Raw genomic sequence first — 23,469 nt, forward strand, 5'->3', positions numbered from 1 at the left:
CCGAGCAGCATTCCATTTCAATTAGTAACATTTTCTGAAACTCATGGTTTCTCCTGTTAATTCCTACCTACAAGTCCCTGGGCCCTATCTACAAGCAGATTCACACCATCTGTTTGTAAAGACACATTGATCTCATTCCTTTCAGGTTGCAGGTTCCAGCTGGAGCACCTCCTCCCTTTCCTTATTCACTGTCCTTTCTGTCTGCAGAGCTGTTTCTCTCACATATTCTCACTCCCTTCTTCTCTGGCTGCAGTTGCTTCTCGGCAGTAACTTTTTATTCCTTTCCTAAATCTGTTATCTCAAAAGTGATCCCACTGTTGCTGCTGGGCTATGTCTTGGCAAATGAAGGCGTTAATGCCACCTACAAAATATGTCATATTTGTAAGCACAGGTACAGAGATGCCAATTCCACTAGTGTTAGAACTCTTGCAATGAACTAGATTGATGTTGGGATTTCATTTAGTGCATGTTTACAACATGCTGCATAACTAATCATTATGTGCCTGGGGAGAGGTCACAAATTCAAAGTTACTTAAGTATATTTTTGTTGTTTAAATAACATTTGTTTTGACAATCACTTCTATTTTGATATTTGCTCTTAAAAGTACCTCCTATGGATATAAAAATAATACTAGTCATTTCAATGACATTTTGGTAATAATACAATTTTATGACAGTAATTCCATATTTTTGCAAATAGGAAATTGTGTACTTGAAATTCCTACACTCTTTCTGTATCTGGAGGCTACGTGCCTTTGAATTTTTGAGCTAGGTTAAATATGGAATATAACCATATGCATATATAAGCTATTGTGGTTTTGCCTAATCTTCCAGTTTTCTGTAGCTATGGATTCTCTACCATTCTCAAGGAAAAAGAAAAACCTAAATTCAATATGAAACCTTAGGGCAAGGACCAGTGAGTTTGAAAGATTTTGTAGCTGGATCATCAGCATACTGATCTCTACTTTAAGCACCTACTTAAAAGTGAAAGCAGAATTGCAGTGGATTAGAGGAATCATCTGTTTGTCCAGAAAATGCAGCCCCTCTTTGGTGAGGGGCTCTCAAAGGATTAATTTATTCAGCCCTAGATGTGGTGTGTTTTGACTTATTTGCAACTGCAAAAGAAAACCGGGAAATGTAATTTTTTTTGGTTTCTATCTGTGTGCTCAGCTTTGTTTACCTTGGAAGATAGGTTCTTATTCCAAGACATTTACAGTCTGAGATCAGATTTTGGCACCCTTGCTCACAGTGAATAGCATTAGTTAGGGCTCAGCTGCTGCTCATTCAGGTCAGATAGATTAGAGTTTGTCATCAATTGAGATGGTGGTATTTGTGTAGAGCCCTGATGGTGATTCAAACATCTTTCTATGAGGCAGTGATGCAAATGTTTTTCTGCTGCTTCTAGCTGTTTATCTATACCTTTCTTTTATATGAGTACCATAAAAAAGCCTTTGCTTAAAAAAAAAAAGTGCTTTAAGAGCGAAACAGAATGAATAAAATGATTTTGTACATGGAGGAGCAGAAGGAATTTTGTACAGGAATATTAGCATAGAAGAAAGCCCTGTATTCTGAATGTGGTCCTAAGAAACAAACCATAAAGGCTGGCAGGTTTTCACTGCCAATAGATGAGCAATAATTAGTTTTTCTTTTTAAACATTGTCTCCTGCCAAACCCAAATCCCCTTCTCCCTTTTCCAGTGCAGCAGTTCCAGCCTGCAGGATAAGGGGATGATGAGGTAGACATTTGTGGTGTGGAAGGGATTCAAACAATGTGAATCAGATTTTGATCTTCTGGGACTTCTGTGAGACAGAGAGTGAAGAGGAGGAAAGACAAACTGGTCTTCATTTGCAGAAAAGGGTTTAATCTCTTCTATGCTGTATGGCTATGGCTGAGAGGGGAGTTGTCTTCCTGCTTATATTAAATTTCCAGACGTTTAATTTTGACCAGATGTACCATGCAATTATGGCAGCTGATGGATAGCTATAAATGAATTAGTCTTTGGCAAACTGAACTTTATTTCAAAAAAGATCAGCATCATGGAAGATACAGGAAAGCAAATTTTGTGATGGGGTCAGTGCATTTTTTAAATGCTCAGATTTCTTGGCAGACTAAAAGGACGCATTAGTGCAAAGAGGCCAAGTATCCTCATTTGTAGGCATACTTCTGGAACAGACGCCTTGCTCCTCTTCCCACACAGCAAGGAGGACTAAATACCAATGGTGAAGTCTGAACCTTGCCTCTGTTTGCTGAACTGTCCTCTTTGCTTTGGTTCATATTGGGGTTATAGGTAGCATTCCTGTCACTGCCACCACGCTCCCCACACTAATTGTCATGAAGTACCATAGGTTCAAGCATGCTTGGTTCCCAAGGCTGCTAATGAGCCCTGAGCTTTTCTCACCCTTAATGAATCAAGGTTTGTTTGTGGGGGATTCTTGTCCTTCTGTCTTTTTCCCTGGCCAGGGGAGGAGTCAAGAGTTCACACAACTGAACAATGACTTTACAGTGTAAAGACGATGCAGCTGGGCCATCTGAAGCCGTCCTCAGTTATGAGCAACAAAGCTTAAATAGATTGTACTGTGAAGAGGTACAGCTCTGTGAGTGTGAAGCATAGCTTTTGCTTCTGCTTCACTGACCTGTCTGGTTGCAGCAGTGACGAGCCCTTGACGGGAGCTTAGGCAGGGAGAGTCGCGTAGGGCGACTCTTTCAAAACCATTCTCTGTAACACTGAGCGCAGGAAAAGCAGCAAAATGAAGTTTCAGTTGATCTCTGATGGGGGTGTACTGCTGCCTTCTCCAGAAAATCCCATGTCCTCCATTCAAAAATCACTGATTGTAGTCCAAATCCACTTCAGGGGTTTAATAAGGTCACTAAAGCAAGCCATAGTTCATATGTTTTAGCAGTAGAGAGTACTCATACAAAAGTGAATACTTACACAAATTCCTCCTAGGCAAATGACACATTTCACTCTCTTACTGTCTAGCATCTCTTCTTGCATTAGAGTTTGGGATTGTCACTAATTTGGGCTAAACTACTGTTTGGCATCTACCTAATTAGGCATTTCAGTTACAACACTGTGTTCCCATGGCTATATTAATCTTACTACAAACATGTATGTGATATACTCTTTGGCATATGTACACAGGTATATATGCACAAAAATATAGATGCACATGAATACAGTTACATGTGTTCTTGAAATACATAGGAGTATATCCGTATATTATATATATCATACATATATGTAGGATATCACATATATAGAAACATTATTCCTTCTATTTATATCTATCTATATATATGTATTTGCTCAGATAAACACAGCCGTGTACTCTAAATGCTGTGCTTTTGCTATAGTGACAAGTAAAAATTTCAATCTGATAAAATAACTCTTTTAATGCTAGTAGAGATTTTAAATTTATGAGTTATAATACTCTGGACTAATTCTTGCACAATGCCATAGTTGCAGGATATTTTTTTTTAAGCTTTACTAATAGATGAGTGAAGCCAAAAGCAGCATCTGCAAAAAAAATCTAATTTTGCTGTAATAGGCTGTTTGAAGTTCATCATTTTGCGTTTTAATAATGCACAGAAACATCTGCTGTTTTCCTTGATCGCATGAAAAAGGGAAAGAGAAAAAAATGAAGAACATTTGGGTTTTTTCATTCTTAAGTGAACAGAGAGGGGGGAAATAAAAGAGTTTAAATACCTTGACGTGTGTATGTGCAGGTTCAAAACTTTTCATTGCTCTCCCGCCCAGCATGGTGGATTGATAGACCAGGGAAGAGTGGCGAAAGTTGACAACCCCCCATGGCTGACCCCTCATGTTTTCTCTTGCCTAATCGAATTTTACATGTGTTTCCAGATAGCTGATCAGCTTCCTTGGATTTCGCTGACGCCACAGGAAAGCTTTGCCTGAAGATGGAAACACTGGAGTCAGAACTGACCTGCCCTATCTGTCTGGAGCTGTTTGAAGACCCGCTGCTGCTGCCTTGCGCTCACAGCCTCTGCTTCAACTGCGCGCATCGCATCCTGGTCTCCCACTGCGCCACCAACGAGCCAGTGGAGTCTATCACCGCCTTCCAGTGCCCGACCTGCCGCTATGTCATCACCCTCAGCCAGCGCGGTCTAGACGGGCTCAAGCGCAACGTCACCCTGCAGAACATCATTGACAGGTTTCAGAAAGCCTCGGTCAGTGGGCCCAATTCCCCCAGCGAGACCCGCCGGGAGCGGGCGTTCGATAACAACAGCATGTCGTCCTGTGAGAAGGTGCTCTGCCAGTTCTGCGACCAGGACCCTGCCCAGGAGGCGGTGAAAACCTGCGTTACCTGCGAGGTGTCCTACTGCGAGGAGTGCCTGAAAGCCACTCACCCCAATAAAAAGCCATTCACTGGCCACCGTCTCATCGAGCCTATCCCAGACTCTCACATCAGGGGATTAATGTGCTTGGAACATGAGGACGAGAAAGTTAACATGTACTGTGTGACTGATGACCAGTTAATTTGTGCCTTGTGTAAACTGGTCGGGAGACACCGTGACCATCAGGTGGCAGCTTTAAGTGACCGCTATGACAAGCTAAAGGTCAGTGTTACCTATCAGATTTTTTAGCCAAGCAGCGTGTGGTGGGGAAGGAAAATACCCTTTGGTTGCATGCTGAAGTCCTCATTATGGCAGTGGCTGGGAAAGGCAGATGTGCAATCTCTAATCATATGAGATACACCTACAGATCTGTATATGGGTTTGCATGTAAAAGGTGCCAGATTTTGCTTAGGAAAAGATTTCTCACTTGTGTTTGGGTTTCTCTAAAGCTGTAGTAAAGAGTATGCAGCGTAAAGTACTGTTTGGGTGAATTTTCTTATCTACCTGCAGCTGGCAAGTTTAGTGCTGACTACACATACACAGGCACTGACTGAAATATTATGCCTTCTTTGCATACGCTTTGCTGTTGATTATTTTTCATTAGGTTGCTTTCATTGTGAAAAGCCCTTCACATCACACTAACAGGAGATGCATTTATCTGTGCCGGCTTCAGGGATGCCAGCTGCCCATCCAGCCAGGGAAGCCGAATGCCGGCTCTGCTCTTCCCGCGCTGCCTCCCACCAAGCTCGCAGGCAGTCCTAGAAACAAAGCCAAAATTGTTTCTGATCTTCTTGTAGCATTCCCACGGTTTAGCAAGCTTCTGGCACATCTCCTACCAGGTAGCTGGGAGGTTCCTGCAGCCTGGCCCTGTGCAGGACACCCTGGGCGAGGTGGCAGTGGGCAGCCGGGTCTCAGGGTGCTCTGGAGGCTCTCCAGGCTGGCAGCAGAGACAGAGCTCCTGCTGAACATTGAGGCCAAGGCAGGTGACCTCACACCCACCTGGGTGTACATTTCTCTCATGCTGATTCCTGTGCTGCTGCAGAGCCAAGGCAGGGATTAGGCATCCTGCACTTTCCTCCACCCACTCCCTCCAGACGGTCTGCATGTGTCTGTGTGCAGCTGTGGGGGGAGTTTTTAAACATGGACTGCAATCCAGAAATCACAAGCATGGAGAGCACGGTTTATCTGCCAGCCTTCCCACACAGAATTTTGAATGCGGTAAAAGAACTGGATTATAGGTTTAACTAATTTAAATACTTTCAGATTAAAGTGTGTGGCTGCACTCATGTCTATGATAACTTTAGGTGCTCGCTGGTAAAATCTGCACATACATTCTGTGCAGGTTTTGTGCCTCTATGCTATGCAAATATGCGCATCATAGTCTAATGATTACATTAACATAATGACAGTTCTTTAGCTGGACCTGATAACTTTCTTTCGTCTCTTAAAGACTTTTTTATTTACCAAAGAGTCATTATTTTTGCTTTCTTTTTTTCTGAACTAATTTGTTATTTTAATAGCTTTGTCGTTGATAACATTAGCATGTGCCGTAAAGGTGAATAGTTGCCTGGATTTACTGTGTTTTTTATTAATCCAGTGGGTTTACATTCTTAACAGGTGCTACTATTTATTGACAATCAATGTATTGATTACCAACTTTATACCAGTAGGAATATACTACTTAACATGAAAGACCTTCAACATTAAATATTGGATAAGCATATTTTTGATGATGTTAAGAAAAAAAGCAGTAAACATTTCTTCGTGTTGATGTACATAGATAATGCAAGTCTTGAAAGAAGAATTTAAAAGGCATGTCTTCTCCCTTGTGATCTTTGACTCAGTACTGTCAATAGGAAGAAAATGAGTGTATTTTTTGCATGATCTTTCCTGTGCAAAGGTGACTAAGCAAGCTCTGAAGATTCATCTCAAAAAGACAAATAATATTCACATTGGATGTCACCCACTTTAGCTAACCTATGTTTAGTTGCCTAAAAGTAAGGCAACTAAAGTTCTAAGCCTACTAAAGTTCTTTACACCAGCTGTCTTGAAGACTAATTAAAGTAATGATTTAATGGTTAGCGTAGACTTGAGCCAAATAACTCATCTCAGAATGACAACTCCTAGCATTATTTATAGTATTTGTATGATTTTTTTGAGATGCAGAATTTCTTTGTATCCAAACTGTATGAAAGACCTTTGCACACACAATTATTAATCTATGTGAAATTATGTTCCTGTCATTTTAGTCATGAAGCAGCCTATTTCATGTTGGTAATGCCAGTGATGACGTTAGTTGTGCCAGTTATGCCACATATACGACACCTTTATGTTCTGGTCCAGGAACATTAGTCCAAGTGGTTTCCGTGCGGATCCAGCATCCATTCTCTCTTCACAAGAAATCAGAAAGTAATGTCTTCTCTTTCCTCACTACCTCTCCTGTCACAACAATCAATCCTAGAAAATTATATTTTCAGTTCTGTAGATTGACATTTAGCCCTTAGAAGTGAAGGAATGACACCAGTTCCACCAGCATTTGGGAGCTGATTGGTCAAAAACTTCAAGTCCATTTTCTTCACATTCAGGACTCTTCCTCCTCCTTCCTTAAGGGTGATATGATCCAAAATCACTGGTCTTTCTGTAACAGAATAGTAGGCATGAGATTAGAGATGGTCTTTATTAGATTACAGGTAATGTGCACATGCCACTGGCAAATTAAATACTGAAATGGATTAGAAAATCCCCACTTGAGAAAATGGGTTGTTTCTTGCTATATTGCTGCTGTGGCTTTTTAGTATACATGAGGTTTGATAAATAGGCTACCCCAATCTTTAAAAAAAATCTGAAAGAATGAGATAGCTAATAGTATAGTGGATAAAAAATGTGTGGTTAATGTTATCTTTCAAAGAGAAAAGCTAAACCACTTAAGGTGACTCTTTCTTTTGATTTTTGTTTTTAAATTGACATACTATTGACTGGTGCTGCTCTGGGTGTTAAGCTATGCTAATTACTTACATTTTCTTGCAGTGATGTTGCTAGTGGTTTATACAATATCTCACCCCTCATCAAGCATAGGATGCCATTACAATCTAGCTCCTTTTGTGGCAAAAATGAAACTGCTTAATTAGGAGTTCTGTACACTTGTTGAGGAGAGGCATCTACATTGAAGTGTGTTTAACCGTGAGTGTAACAACAACAGGAGGAATCTCAAAATCAGAAAGTAGTTTTCCTTTGGCAACTCTCCATCTCCAACTATCTCCATCACAGAGAGGTGCTTCTATTTCTCAGCTTGCACTGGGGTAGAGGGGATTGAGGGCATTTGTGTTCTTTCAGGAGCAATCCGTTCTTGCTTAGCTGCACAACCACGATATCTTCATGCTCACTGTTGGTTTAGCGTTTATAGATGCGCCTTGGTTTTTGCTTTTCTTTTTAAAGCTGATCATAGATATAGCATATTAGTTATGGAAAAAGCAATAAACCATGACCAAAACAGAGAACAGGAAATATACTGGTAATACACTAGATTTGTGATGTGGTGATCAAAATTGTCATAAAAATAATCTTTAGCAGCAAATACAATCAAGGTTTTAAATACAAAAAGAATAAATGCCTGCTCTTACGACACCATATTTCTTCTAAGAAAATATTTATGGTTAATTACTTTTGATATTGATTCTTCACTTTTTGTCTGGTTGCAGCAAAAAGAAAATGACAATTTAAACATACATTCCTTGTTTTTTTCAGAAAAAAAGTAATAAAATTACCACTGTTTGATAGATATATTTAAACTCATGAACATGAGTTGATCAGTAGGATAAGATTTTTTTTTTAACAATAGAGAACATTTGAGGAGGAACAAACTTACAAGATGTGGATGGAAATATATCACTCATTTAATATTAGCAAAGAGCCATGAAGAGGTAACAATAAAGATAGATGGTAAAGCATTTTTAAATGATGTAAAGCCAGCATGACATTATTGAAAATAATTTTTTTACTTGTCTTCATATTTACTTAGAATTTACCCTCTAAAATATATCTTGCCAAAAAATAGTTTTGGCACAATTTTTCTAATTCTTGGTCAAGAAAGATCTTTTGCTGAATCAAGCTCTTGTAGCTTAGCTTTGGTTCACCATCTTTTTGTTTGAAATTTATTAATGCTGAGTTGTTTTGGGCATGTTTGTGAGGCAGGGCAGCTCTCTGAATAGCACTCAGCAATTCCAGAAACAAAAGGAGCTTCTTGTTTGTCTGGTTTCCAGCTAGTTTTAGTGGTAGAATCCATACACATCTATTTTTCCTACTCGGTTGATTCAGGGTGAAAGGATTACTTTTTCTATTGTGTGTCAATTCAACTACTCATGAATATTAAAGGATAGGAATTATTTCCACGTAGGGAGGAATAAATTCATCTTTTCTAAACCTTTTACTGCATAAAGGTAGGAGACTTTGTCAAGTTCACAGCTGCTATGAATAGAATCCAAAAATATGTCTGCTTCCCTGCTATATACACATTACAGATTAAAAAACTTTTCATATTTAAATAACTTTGCAAAGATTCTGGCAAAATGTGTTGAAGCTTTCCAACTATTTTTATATGGCATTATTTGTAATATCAGTTTGGTAATTAATTGATATGTTGTGATATTATAAAATGCCAGAATTTAAAAATACATATTCCTACAAACAGTGGGCTTGACAACCCAGGAACATTGTTTTCTGGACTTTCATATAAATATGTTATGCACATACATGTAAATATATACCTATATACATCCTATGCCTGTATTTACAGTACTTGTGTCAATGTATAAAATCAACACTAACATTGCATAAGACAATATGTTGGTATTTATGTCTATGTAGAGTTGTCTAGCAGAGAAATATAGGTCATTTTCAGTAATGTCTAACTTAAGGAATATATAGAATCTAGAATTTGAAGAAACACACATATGCCTGTGTTTTAAGTAAAAATATACAGTTTCATATATATGTGTAGGTCAGTAAAAGTATAATCATAGTCAAAAGTTTAATCAAATATATATATATATAAACTATACCTCAATAGATTTACTTGTTATCTATTTTCACAATTCTATGCATATATCATTTTTAGTAGTTGAATATTTTCATATCTTATTTTACAGTTTCTCTGCATACCCTTAACTTTACTTTCTATTTAATGCAAGCTATTTTAATAAAATCCATCTGATATTTAGCTTGTCCTAAAATCACAAGCCAGACACAGTTAGGTGATAAAAAGGGGTTACGTTTTTAAGGATTTGTAGATCCTTAGTTAAACAACTTGCTAGATGGAAAGCAACGAAGATGCACACATAACATAAAGCACATACAATTTTATGTGTTTAGCAAATTAGCATAACTGTCAAGAATCCCCAGCTGGAGCCATAAGTGGTGAGGTAATTCTTCCCCGGTTCTACCCTTTTCTGAATTCCCCCCCACCTTAGATAGGAACTAAACTGTTGATGAAAGTGTGTCTCAGAGAGCTGGTTTTAACCTTGGCCTCCCAGAGAATCTAAACTTAGACCCTGAGGGCTTGGAACCATTGGGGAATTTATTTTGTCTATTAATAGAGTAGGTAAAGTGCTAGCTATTGATATAATAATTGCCTACAGAGCTACAATATATATATATATAAAGAATATAGAGAATATAGAGAATATATAAATGCAGAAAGGCAAAAATCAATTCAGCATCAATAAATGGAGACATAGTGTGTCTGTGTAATAGTGATGTGTTATTAAACCTTTAGATAAGTGGCATCTTCCTTTAAATTGTCCTTAACAGATTGAGAGTAGTGCCAGTTCTGAAAATTTAACATATAGTTACAATATCATATCCAACCTGGCAAAGTGTAGAGCTCATGGACTTTTCGTTATTATTATTAGATTAGATGCAGCGTGATATTATTATTATATTATTATTAGATTAGATACTGCTTGATAGATATTTCAGTGTATAATTTTTTTATGAAATTAAAATGATGAATGGTCACAGTGATTATTATGGAACATTATTTGATATTACTTTATTATTTAACCCAGAAGTAGATGCAAAAATATAACTAACTTGCTATGCTTCAGTATTTAAAAATATCTAAAAATAGAAAGTTTTTGCATGTAGGAATAAGCTATTTTACTACAATGGTTTTCCATCTACCCTTATTTTATTACAGTGAAATATAATTATTAAGGCAGACTTCAGAAAATTATCTCTTTAATTCAGTGTTATCTGCATTGTTTGTTTCCTCCATTTGGTATTTATTGTCAGAGTTTAGAAGGATAACAGAAAGTATTAATACAGAATACCGAAATTAGTCTTTCATGAGGAGAGAGTGTGTGTACAAGTATATTTTAGACACATTTTGAAGTTCTTCATGTATATGACTCTGGATAACTATGATTTTACAATAGTTCTAAGTACCATGAGATTAGGGAGTTTTATCTGCCCAAGTTCCCTTAAATAATATAAGCCATCATTTTTTAAAACTTAATTTCACAAATTTAATATTTGACAAGTCTTTCACATACTACTTATTTCATTCAATTTTAGTGGGAATGATGATGTTGAAGGTCTGATCTATTCAGGAAAAACAAAAGAATTAAACAAAATTGTGAATAGTGCAGCATTATTATCTTTGTTCTCATGACTCTGGTTTCCAGGGAAGCCAGACTCAAAGTTAAATAAAATATACTGTTATACTTTTCTATGGTTTTAGTCCAAACTGTTCAGACAACAGACTTTAAGTCCATGTTCAAGCTCAAAAACTGGTCTATTGTAATGACCTTTTGCCTGACCTTTCACTGCTTGTGTTTTTAGATAATACAATGCTTGAATGTTGTTAGTGGAATATAATTCATGGCAGATACTCCCTCAGAATGAGGATTTGTGTAGTAAATAATAAAGTGATAAATGTGAATATTGAACAACTAGATGAGTATAAAGACAAACAAACTTTCTAGAAATTTTTAGGGCTCGTGTTTAGAAAATGTCGTCTGCCTACCAGACTAACAAAGATAGTTTTGGTAACAGGAAAAGTAACAAACAAGTTGTCTTCAAAAGCAGAATATTTATGAGTTTTAGCATAACAGTGCATTTTATTATAACTGATAAATAGAATGAGTCATAAAATTGTTTTTTAACTGCTTTACCTGGGGGTAGTTTGGGGCATAAGGCTAAAACCACTCAGTGTGGACAGCAGGCTAAAACACAGCCTTCAGTGGCAGTGGGAGGTGTGTGCAGGGTATAAATGTGTATCTCTTTAGGTATGTCTATTCTCAAATTTTTTTAAAGCACAACTTTATTTGAATGAAAATATTTTAAAAAATAATATGGCAGCAAATACATTTTCAGACAAATATGAAAGTTGTTAATAATAGACTTTAAACGGGAAAAAGCCCAACCTAAAATCTGGGTGTAAATGTCTCCCAAAGAAGCAATGCAGAACAGTCATTATTCAGATTTTTTTTTTTTCAAGATTTAATTTATTACATTTAATTGCTTCATGAAGAGAAACCCAAATTATTTTAACTCTGACCAGTAATGACACACAATTAATTATAGGAGCATGAGATGGAGAACTAAAGCATTATAGTTCTCCTTCTTATGTTGAACAATTTTCATGACCCTTTTTTTTTTTTTTTTTACTTTTTCTGATCTTAAAACACACACAAATTTAGCAATAATCTCAGTATTCTCCTTCTAATTTTAGGCTTTGCAACTTACTTTGACCCTCTTTCTTCGGTAAAATGTACACTTTCTATCAAAACAACAATACTTGTGTCATTAGCACTGGGAACCTTACATAGAGTTTATAACAAACAGAAATGGTGCCTAATCTGGAAAGCCTGAATAGTCCGTGACAAAAATCTTCTGCAGAAGGTCATGGACAGGAAAGCCTTACTGAGTTGCTAAAGCACACTTTGGACTCAAAACCTGATATGGGTGATAAGATACTGTATGTTCCCTTTCTTCCCCATCTGTATTTACCTCACCCCAAAACCAGTCATCCAAACCCCTGTCTCTGTGGGTGTCCCTTGACTGAGAGGACATTTTTGCCCTTGAGAGCACACACCCACATCAAGTACTTGAGGCAAGGGGATTCCTGCCCTTTACAGCTTTCACATCTCATTTATAATGTTGCTCTCACAAATCTATTTTCCAGTTGTATCAAGTCAGTGAAAGTTGAAGCAGGAGTAAAGAAAAAGCTAATTTTATCATAGTTTGACTATACTTAGTTATTCTTACACCTTCTGAAAACACCTATTTAAGTAGCCCTTACCCTCTTACAAATTAAATGCTTAGTTGAAAGTGCATTGTTTTCAGCTAGAATGTTTAGAATATCTTGGTTAGCTGATAAACACGTACTATATCGCTGACTTTCTTGATGATGGGCCTTGATGGTGCCAGCAGGAATGTTTTTTATGATAGTCTTTTCTTTTTTAATTTCTGTAGGCTGGAGTGGAAGTATTACTTTTTTACATTTTTCTCTGTGTGGCATGTTGGTCCTATGCAATATCTCAGTTTGCAAGGGGGGAGGGGCGCATCTACACGGTTATTTCAGTGCCTCAGACAAATGTGCTTGAAAGACTGATCCTTTGGGTTGCCTTTGTACCTTTCAGATCCTCTCCATTAAGGATGACTAATCCATTTTCAACTGTTCCCAGTTACCAAGATGTTATTCTTTGCAGTTGCTAGAACTGCACTTCAAAATTTAGAAAATTCTGTAGTAGGTGCCCCTACTAGCACCTGTGTTTGCACAAGCGCTGGGACTTCTCCCTATTGTGACCACTGAAAATCAGAGAGGGTCAGAAAAAGACAAAGGCAATGAGTCCATAGACAGGCATATGGTTATGCAGAAATGTTTTACCCTGTTCATCTCAATTATGACTATCACACTTGCAGAATTTTTTGGCTATTTATATTTTTATATTTATTACATGAACAAAGTTCTGTCAGTTCAACTGAAACCAAGAGGGTGTAGTGGTTTGGTATTTTTCCATGCTCACAAACTTTGAATTTCTTGAGAACTGAAAAATTCCTGTCTAAATGTAGTCTCAGTCTTATTTTTTTGAAAATTTTCCATTTTAGTTTCCTTACAGTGTGTTGGCCAGATTAAAATAGCAGTATGATCCTATAATTATATTTTACATCATGAGAAAGATCAAAATTAGCACAGATGAGAAAAGTAGCTAGAGTGCATATGGCTAGTATTTTCCTTTGTTATTTTTCTGTTCAATTTGCTATGATATTCAGAAAGGTCTTCTAATCTACTCCAGACCCCTTGTCCATAGCCTTTTAGTGGCATAGAGAAGACTGGCTGCAGAAGTCAAATGCTGAAAGTTTGAAAGTCAAGGCTAATTTGATGGAATAATATACTTTATAAAGTTTCAGATTTACATTAAAGTGAGGGGTTTTTTAAGAAAAAAGGAAAAATAAAATCTCTGTGGGTGTTTGGTACTTTTAGACAGTTCCCACATATTATCATCACTGCCAACCACATCTGATAAGTATAGAAATTAATTTACTTATTTTTCCTATGGTAATCGCCAAAGGCTCAATTAAAAGAAAAAGTCCTACAATATAATATAATACAATATAACTTCTTGTAGAAGTCCTTGAGATGCAATCCCAGCTTCAAGGTATATTCATTCAGTTATCCTTAGAGCAAAATGCAAAAGCAAGCATGACAGGTACAGGTCACAGTAATATTCAGGTGAGCTGTTTGCATCGTGTAATGGCCAAGATTAAAAGCATATTTGAAATTAATATTGGCTAGTTTCACTAGTCAGTGAAGCATTACTCTTTGATTTCATAGAATTCTTTCGGTTTGAAATGCAGTAACCTCACGTCCCCTTGTCCTTATGTTGAAAAGTCTGAATCCTTGTGCTCTTCATCTAAGAGAAGAGGTGCCACTGCAGTTTCTGGCTCTGTATGTCCTGCCTTATGTGCCAGTCTAATAAATTACATTTGATGTTGGAACTTATGTTAGTTACTGCTATAACAGTACTCTCTCTCTCTAGTAACTGAAATCCACACACCCTAAATTTGAAAAAAAAAGAAATCTCTTATATCCTATAAAGATATCCGATAAAGATTCTCTTCTAAGAGTTCCAGCTTTAATTTATTAATGAAGTTATGGTTTGGATATCAAATTCTTTTTCAAAGGTTTATTCCAAATAAAAGGAAAGTAAGATCATTGCACAATGAGAAGGGATCTTTAATGTAAAGTACATATCAGCTCATTACAATAAATAGCAAAATGTATAGCTCTTTTGATGCAATTACTTCCTAGTGCCATACTGCATTAATCACTTCTTTCACCATTGTTTACCGTAGGCTCACCAGTTGTGGGTGATAAATCATTGCAAATAGCAGGACAGATGAAGATGGGAGCAGCAATCTGCTCTTAGGCTGAGTGAAGGGATGGGAGTGAGGGGGTGTGGGGTAGAACTCTAGCATCCCAGGACTTACATCAGGATGGCATTGTTAATATACCTCTTATTCAGGGGTGTGCCTAAAATGCTAAGCACTACAGCTCTTTTTTTTATATTGTTTACTGTAATTCTACCAGTAATTCATGCACATTTTTGAGTACTTACTTTAAAGGTATTAAACTATTTCTGCCTCAGAAGATAAAGACTAACCTATCTGACTGATGGCAGGTAGTAAAGATTTGTTAACATGCTCAGCATATTGGAGTTGCACAAGGCTATGTCTAATTTGAAGCAGATGAAGAAAAAGGAAGTGCTTCCTCAATCAAAATAATCCACCTTTTGTCTTTTCTCTTGAACTATCCGCACATATATAGCAAAATGTAGGACTGTAAATGTAAACTCTCCTGTTTACCCCATGCAGGTCATGACAATTGAGATGTTAGGCTATCTATAAATAACAATGTCAGTTCAAGCTTGTAACATGTTTGAATGTCAGGGAAATTTTCTGCATGTAAATCTGGTTGATAGTTGAAATTAGTAAAGGCAAAATGGAAAAGACATTATCTTTCGTTAACTACCGGAGAAATAAAAACATCCTGTGAGGAAGTAAAAGAGAATCTGTGTTGTTCTGTTGGCCATACAGGTTAATATTCCCTTGGTAAGCACCCAGTGCTTTGCTCTAAGACCAGCTGGAACTTCCATAGGTGCTCACACTTCAGTAGCCTGCCCCCCAAAACTCATCTCTGCATTTCTGGAGATGTCCTGATCATTCTGAAATGTGAGACTAGCCACCTGAGTTTTGTTTATTTGTTAAGAAGCTGTCAAACTTTGAAAGAGATTAAAGATGAGCAACTGTTCACAACATGTGTGTCTTGCTGTAGAAGCATTAAGCAGACTCATTAAACTATAGCTGATAACAGCGTGGGCAAAAGTAATTTCCAAATTAAGCCAGCAGCATATGGAGACTATAACTCATTCAAACTGAATTTGAGCAATATCTATCCTAATAATAAGTTACTAAAGAGAAGAGAACATTCTGATCAATGCATGAATGGAGGTTCATCTGAATAGGTATTTAAGAGATTTTATTTCTTGTCCAAAGACTTGGAACACATGCATGCAAGAAATCCCTTCAAAGGAATAATTCAAGTAACTATTAAAAAACACTGCAAATAATATCTGAATGTAGTTTAAAAACAAACAAAAAAAAAACTTTAAAATCCTCAATCCAAAACCAGATGTTTTCAATGCCTTTCCTGATATAACAAACTGGACCACATTCTCTTAAACTATAAAAGGAGGAAAAATATATGCACAGATAAGTAAGAGATGGAGAGAAGTGAATTCTTGGCTAGGAGTGAGAGCTCCTGTGTTTTTCCAGTGGTCATGGATCTCTTGGTGACCTATGGTCATTCCCTGTGTAGATGGCTGCTGGGGCAGAGGGTCACTCCACGATGGCCCTACCAGTGCTGGGGCTCTCCCACTTCACAGGGTGTTCTTCAGCTTGGCAGGGCTGAGCTGCATTTGCTTTGTGAGTAAGTGATTGCTGTTGGAAGGCTGGCACTGAGGGTTGAAACTTACCTCATTTTAAAACAGAACTCATTTCAACTACATTGAAAATCTGTCATGTGAGAGAGCTCCTGCATTGAGGCCCTTCTTCAGCCTCAGGGTCAATAATGTGACCACTTACCAAAAGGAGATGAGATGCCTGCTGAGGTCATGCAAACTTTGGGTGAATTTATATGATTATTCAGTCTTTACTTGCCTGTTCCCCTTAACTATGGGCAAACATTATTCTTTCCCCTGCCTTTGATTACAACCTTCAGCTTCAAAAATATGCTGAAGCTGGTGGGGGGGAAAAGTGCATTATATTAGCCATACAAAAATGTTTTCACCCTCTTTTGAGCATTTCTTATGATCACTCTTGAGGAAAAACTGACCTTTCAGTCAAATCCACCAAACAGAGCAGCACCACGAGGCCTTTTTGTGGTTTTTTGCACTTTTTTTCCTCTGCTGAATTAGCTTTATTTTCCAATTTGGTAGACACACACTTCTGAAATTTTGATGCACTGATTATTATTACGCAGGCAGGATGCAATTAATTACTGCTGTTCTTTTGGGATGAGAATATTATCAGAGGAACCTTTTTTACCCCATTAATTTACTTGCTTACTTTCAGGTTTGTTTATATTTATGCTAGTTGAAAACCTTTGTCTGAACATGAAGTGAATTACTCTAAGTAAAACTACCTCTTTAAGTTAATAATTTTCTGGTAATGTCTTTTGTTAGAAGTGGTTGGATAAAGAGAATGATAAGCTACTAAAACATTCTTCCAAAAAAATAAAAAAAGAAAAACATTTAAACGAAGTCTGAATTTTGAGTAGTTTTAAATGGGTTTTTGCTCTGCCTGTATCATTTAGCATACTCTCACCTGAAAGCAATGTAATTTTTCTGTCAAACAAGTCACTACTACACTTCAGGAAAAGTAAAAAAAAACAGCAAATAAAACCAGTTTGGATTTCTACTGTTAAATCTCATAATACTTCATTTCAACAGTAAAGGCTTTGAACAGATTTTTAACAGATTTTAATGTGCACAATACAAAAAAAAAATTGAATAAATTAGAAAGCTATTTTAGTCTAGTTTTTGCATCTATTGTGTGTATAGTTGAGTGTTTACAGTATAGGGGTACAAGTAAATTGTTGTGTTACAGGTAAATGATTGTCACAAGTTACAAATTCAGATGTGGTAGAGCTTATTTTGTAATGACTCTGATTACAGTTTGCAATGAAACTGTCACTCCAAGGAAGAAAACAACAGAAGGTAAAGAGGGGAATGCTTGTTTGTTCATGTAGTTTGGTTTGGGGCTTTTTTCTGATATGTAAGCGTGGTAGGAATCCAGTTCACCATGAGGTTCAAGACCAGAGTGCCTCATTGAATGACTCCTGTTTGCAGAACAGACTGAATCTGCTGTCACGTGTTTTCCTTGGAGGAATTCATTTCCTTCCCGAGGAGGTCTGCAAGGTCAGGCAAATAAATATCCCATCTTGGAAGCTGCATGTCTCAAGGCTGCTCTCCGAGTCATTATTTCTACAGAAAAATTCATAAGGAAATGCTGTCATAAACCCCAGAGAAGCTAAGTACTTCCATAATGGGAAGCTGTTTTAAATTGTGTGTGCTAGGTACAAGAGCAGTGGTTTGAAGCTTTGGTGTTTTGTTTTCTAATACACTGCATACATAATTTCAGTATTCTTGTTTAAGTTTCAGAAGTCTTGTAATTCTTTTCTAGTGCTGTGAAACAGTATCCCTTTGGTAGTAGGAGTAAAAGGTGTCCTGTTCCATCTTAAAAATTTGGCTCTATTATTATTTTTGCTTTATATTATGTTTGTAGTATATATTGAATTCTGGCCTCAGGCAGACCACCAAAATCCCACATTGCTTCAACAAGTATTACTGTATTTTTAAATTATTGTTTGTTTGTTTGCTGGTTTATTACTTATCATTGACAATTTAGGATTTTTGTTAATTATACTGGTAGCACTGAAGGTACATTATGGGACAACTGAACTAATTTAGCAAGCCTGCTACTACCAAAAATTGTTCTTTCTGATTATGTTGCTCTCCCTGTCTTTTCTGCATGCTCCATGTCCCACTGGACAGCAGCTTCAGGACTTGTTCAACCCTTTGGTGACCTGGTTCCCTGCTCTTTCTGCTGGCCACGAGCAGCCCCAACAGAGCAGTGGTGCAGGCACACCTGAGGTGGGAGCGCTGAGTCTGGGCCATTTTCTCCCTCTTCAGGCACCCAGCTGTCCCCATGGACTGCACAAGTGGAAGGCTGCTGCCCTAGATGCTGATAGTAGATGCACAAAATAGGTGCCTTAAATACAATTTCCCAGCAGCTGTAACAATTTAATGTCTGTTTTCTGTGCATCCACCATTTTCCCTTTCCTGCAGCAGTTCATCCCTACCTCTCCTGTGCTCTGCCTGTTCAATCCCACCCTAACTATGCCAGCTTGCAAGAGCAATAAAAAAACCCAACTCTGCATAATAAGTGAATAATTTCCTGGATGTCTAGCAAGTTGAAATTATGCAACAATGGGTCAGTTTTAGTCTGGTTCTGGCACAAAGTAAAGACAAGGATCTGACAGATTAGGACAGAAAGGAAAGTGATTTAATGAACTTAAAATATTATCCCAAGGAAGGAGAAGTAATTCCACCTAAAGCCCTTAACAGAGTATAACAAAAAGGGGTACAGCAACTTCTCTATGTCCAGCGCTGTTGAGGTGTGTTCCCTTTATCAGCATGGACTGGTTGATTTACAAGTGTGACAGAATTTTAAGAAAGCTGAAAATAGAAACTTTCTTTTTCCTTATGTTTTTAAGTGGTAAAAAAAATTATTTACCATTAAAATTACCAGTATCAATAAACAAATTAAAAAACCTAGAGGTACAAAAATGGTACTATATCTATAGAAGGACTTCTTTCAGTTCAAAAACTCCCTGCAGAGGTTATGCCCCTCACATGATTTTGGCATTCTGGCAAAAGCTTCTAGTGTGAAGCTGTGACTTTTGTTTAGAATAGTGGTAGGAGAAGAAATTTGATTTTAAGAAGTTTTTACATCCTAGCTGTGTATTTTTCCCTATGATTACACTTCATGTCACCCCCTAACTTACTATACATCCTCCAGAGAATTAAAAAAAAAATTAAACAAATATTTCACAAAGCTGGCTTAAGTTTGAGTTTGGAAGTAGTTGTAGAAGTCATTTGTTTTCGATTTCCTGGAGAACCCAAGCAAGATTTCTGGTAGGGATATAATACTTTTCTGCAGAAAAGATTCATCAATGAAAAATATGGGCAAGACTGAGGATTTTTTTTTTAAATGAATTTATTTTGATTTATATACATGACTGGAAATAGTCCTGTAATATTCTTTGAAATATAGTAGAATGGATCTGTCTGGTAATTCCCTTTTAACCACAAACCAGCAGGAGATCAACAGCTGAGCTGCAACAGGTGTAGATAGATCTGATTTTTTAAAACTTTTGTCAGAGCTTTCCCACTTTCTCACAGACTGCAGGATCAAATGGGCTTGGGAGTCATGCTCACTAAAACAGGGCTATTCTAAACTAAATAAAGAGCAAATTCCAAAACACACCAGAGCTAATTTGCCATTGTTTTCACCATAAACCATAATGAATCCTCATCAAATGAATGCAGCTGCTATGGTGCCGTATCCAAAATAATGTAATTAAATTACTGCTTGGGGAATTTTAGAGTATAAATTTGGCAGAGACACATTACTGGCAATTCGACAGCAAAGCATTTATAATTTTATCCAAAGAGGTGATTCTGTGTTCTGTCATTCTAAGAGCAGAGAGAGGAGAAACAGAACCAGAATGACAAATGGCCAGACCAAAATCTGAAACAAGAAACCCCAAGAACTTAAGGCTAATCCAAGCCATGCTGGAAAGCCTGTTGGGATGGCAAGGAGAGGACAGGATGAGAAAAGTTGAATATGTTACATCAGAAAAATTCCCCACCACTCTCTCCAGTGACAAGGTCAACAAGGAGCGAGGGCCCACCACAGGGAGCCTGCAGGAGCCACAGCTTTGCCACCGTCAGGGTCACAAGAGTCACAACCCCTGATCAGGCAAGGGTAGCTCTGGGGCCTCATGCCTTGAGCTGACTTGTCCTCCCTGCCTGCTCCCTTACAAAAACATTGAAACATTGCCCCCCTCTTCTGTCAGGGCTCGTGGATGCTTGGCTGTAGCTACAACAACCTCCTCCCTCTGTGGGAAAGCAGCGATATTGGCCTCCTGCATGATGAATTTCCCAGAGCTGTCAGGACCCAGACTGGCACAAAGAGATTCAACATAGAACTCAAAATGACTGTAAAAACTTCTGTGATGAGCACACCATTGTCTTTGCTATGGCTGTTCAGGATCAAACTGCCATTGAAGTGCTGAGAGCTGTGATGAAGTGACTGCTACAATCATTTTTGTGATGATTGGGGTCACCCAATCTCATAAGAAAGCAGATTGTGTTTCTCATCTGTTTTAAAAGTAAGCACAAATTAAATTTTAATTTCAGGAGAGATAAATTTGCATTTTGGCCAAATCTGAGCCTTTAAAAGTTTATGCTTAATAAACCTTAGTATGCCCATTCTAATTAAGCTTACATAAAATATTGCAGCATAGAGCATACTTTAGTTTAACAACAGTGTTTGTGTTCTTTTATATGCTAAGCAAGTCTCCTGGGGCTGTGTTTCCAATATTATTATTCACTATTATGGCTTCCTAATTGGATATCCATCAATATTTAACATTATGTGTCCCTAAAGAAGTTATCTAACACTTCAGCTCAGGGACTGCTGATAAGATGAACCCAAAAGAGTGCTTCACATTAACTTCTTTTTTTTCTTCTTCTTCTTCTTTTTTCTTTTATTTTCCCTTGGGAGGGGAGCTGGTGGGGTTTCCTGGGTATATTTTTTTTTCTTTGTTTGGTGGGGTTTGTTGGGTGGTTTTGGATTTTTTTCTTTTTTATTCCTTAGTGCATAGCAGTTACTGGCAAATTTGCAAAAGCGACACTTGACAGAAGCAGTTGAAAAATGGGCTTAAGGAAAGGGACAAACAGAGAAATTTCAGAGTTTTGATGAAAACCAAAATAATTTGCTAAAGATAGAAAGAAAATGTTGAGATTAAAGATCAACATGTTCAATAGTAAAGGTCCCAGAACAACTTAAGAACTTTAATGTGGAAAGAACCCTACAAATACTGAGAGGAAAGAGTTCAAAGTTAGGTGGGAATTCCTATTGTATAGGAATATATATATATTGGAGAATATATATATATACTTGGAGAAAAACTGTATTTTGAGACTTGAAGAAAAAATGAGCCTGCTGTAAACTTCTGTTGCTCAGTATTGACCAATAAACATCCTTTTGTATGAAAACAGAAAATACTTATTAGAGCTAATATTTGACCTCAGGTGAGAAACATAAATCTATTCTAGCAAGAGACTGATGTCTCCTGAGTTTGAACTGCCACAAAGGGAAGTCAAAAAGAAATAGGCAGGGTGGGATTTGTAGATTCATCATGGATTTCATGAGTTTCATTTGTTCATGCAGCTTTGCAAACCCAAAGCTATATGTAATTTAGAAAAACAAATATTCATGTCCTCTTAGAAGTTTGTCAAATGACAGAGTGCTGGCAATCCTAGTGAGAGGCTGAAATAATTTGTTGCCGAGTTGTTTTAGCTCACAATAAGCTTTACAGTTATCCTGGATTTTATATGCAATGCCTTCATCATTGCTGGAGACAATTAAGCGCCTCTATCCTGTGCCATACCCCCAGAAATGTTGTATCAGTTGCTTAACAACTTCACTGTGTTGAGGATTTCATCTTTGTTCTCTTTGGTGAGATTATTTGGTTGCTGTAAGGCTCTGTAAAGTCACTGAGAAAATGTTGGCATAATCTTGAATTAAATGGAAGGATCAGACTGGCCTTATCCTGCAATTTGGAGTTGGATAACATTTTTAGTGACTGCAAATTCATCACAAATGGAGTTTTGATCCTGAAGCTGTTTCCACTTTTTAGTAGAATGGCAGAATTTGTCTGAGGTAAGGAAAAAGTAGCCTGGAGATTAACTCTAGTCGTGAGTTTATTACCTCTCCTTTACCCACTAACTCAGGGATTATGGGATTTGGTTTTTAATCTCATCATGAGTGTCTTGGAAACAATACCTCCCTCTACAAAATGACAATGTCTCAGGAGAAGGTTGGAGGAAATTTGGAGTGGGCTCTTCTTTTCTCTGGGCCCATCTCTTGGGCCCAGCCAGCCAGAGGTGATGGGCTCAGGGGTTCTCAGCCTGCTGCTGCGCAGCTTTGTCCCACAAAGTCCCCAGCAGCACACAGCCTTGGCACTCACATTGCTGCTGACACAGCTTTAACAGGAGAGGCTTCATTGTCCATCTTTGCCCTCCTGGCTTGGCTGTCCACAGAGCCCAGATGTTCATTCTCTCCCAGAGAAATGGGAACCCCAGGTCAAGTTTGTTCTTTTCCCAGTCCAGAGCAGGGACCTAAGAAACAGCCGCATTTTGTTTCCAATATTTCAGTTTGGCTGCTGACCCAGAAAATCAATTATAGTCACAGCCTTACATAGTGCAGAATCAGGTAATATTCAGTATGACAGTGAGTATGTCTGGCCCATGTGGAGCTCAGACACCTGCAGAGGCTGCTTTCTCTGTACCGCCTCATTTGGCTCTTCATGGTCCTTTGCATTCTCCAAATGAATCTAGTTTTCTGTGCAGGTTTATTTAAAACAGAGATGTAGCAAGTTAAGAGAATAGCAATATTCTTTTTTTTTTCCTTTTTGGCACAGTAGTTCTACAGACTGGTCTTAGATGAAGTTCAACTAATTTATATAGTAACAATAGCGAGCTGATATTTCCTCTGATACCGAGATTTGGCAGAGTCAACCAGAAGGAAGTGTTTCAATCCAATATATAAGACAACAGTGAAAGGGGAAAAAAGAGATTTCCTCTTTATTATGTGAGGAGAATAATATATTACAAATAATTTCCACCCATTAAAATGCTCTTTTGTTCTAGTGGCCTGGTTTGGGATTTGCGGTCAGTCCCATTTTGATCACTGTAATATCTT

The 23,469-nt window shown here is 37.6% G+C and overlaps 1 protein-coding gene across 5 annotated transcripts in view; it reads left to right on the top strand.

Moving 5' to 3' along the window:
• MID1 (midline 1) overlaps positions 1–23,469 on the top strand; it is a 237,620-nt gene that overhangs the window by 137,199 nt on the left and 76,952 nt on the right. For all 5 annotated transcript variants that reach the window (XM_058829062.1, XM_058829064.1, XM_058829061.1 and 2 more), the window contains one exon: positions 3,863–4,578. In XM_058829062.1, the coding sequence (XP_058685045.1) occupies positions 3,919–4,578 (660 nt within the window). In that variant the 5' untranslated portion in view covers positions 3,863–3,918. The remainder of the gene's footprint in view (positions 1–3,862; positions 4,579–23,469) is intronic.

This window comes from Poecile atricapillus, chromosome 1 (assembly GCF_030490865.1).
Source record: "Poecile atricapillus isolate bPoeAtr1 chromosome 1, bPoeAtr1.hap1, whole genome shotgun sequence".
NCBI classification, from domain to species: Eukaryota; Metazoa; Chordata; class Aves; order Passeriformes; family Paridae; genus Poecile; species Poecile atricapillus.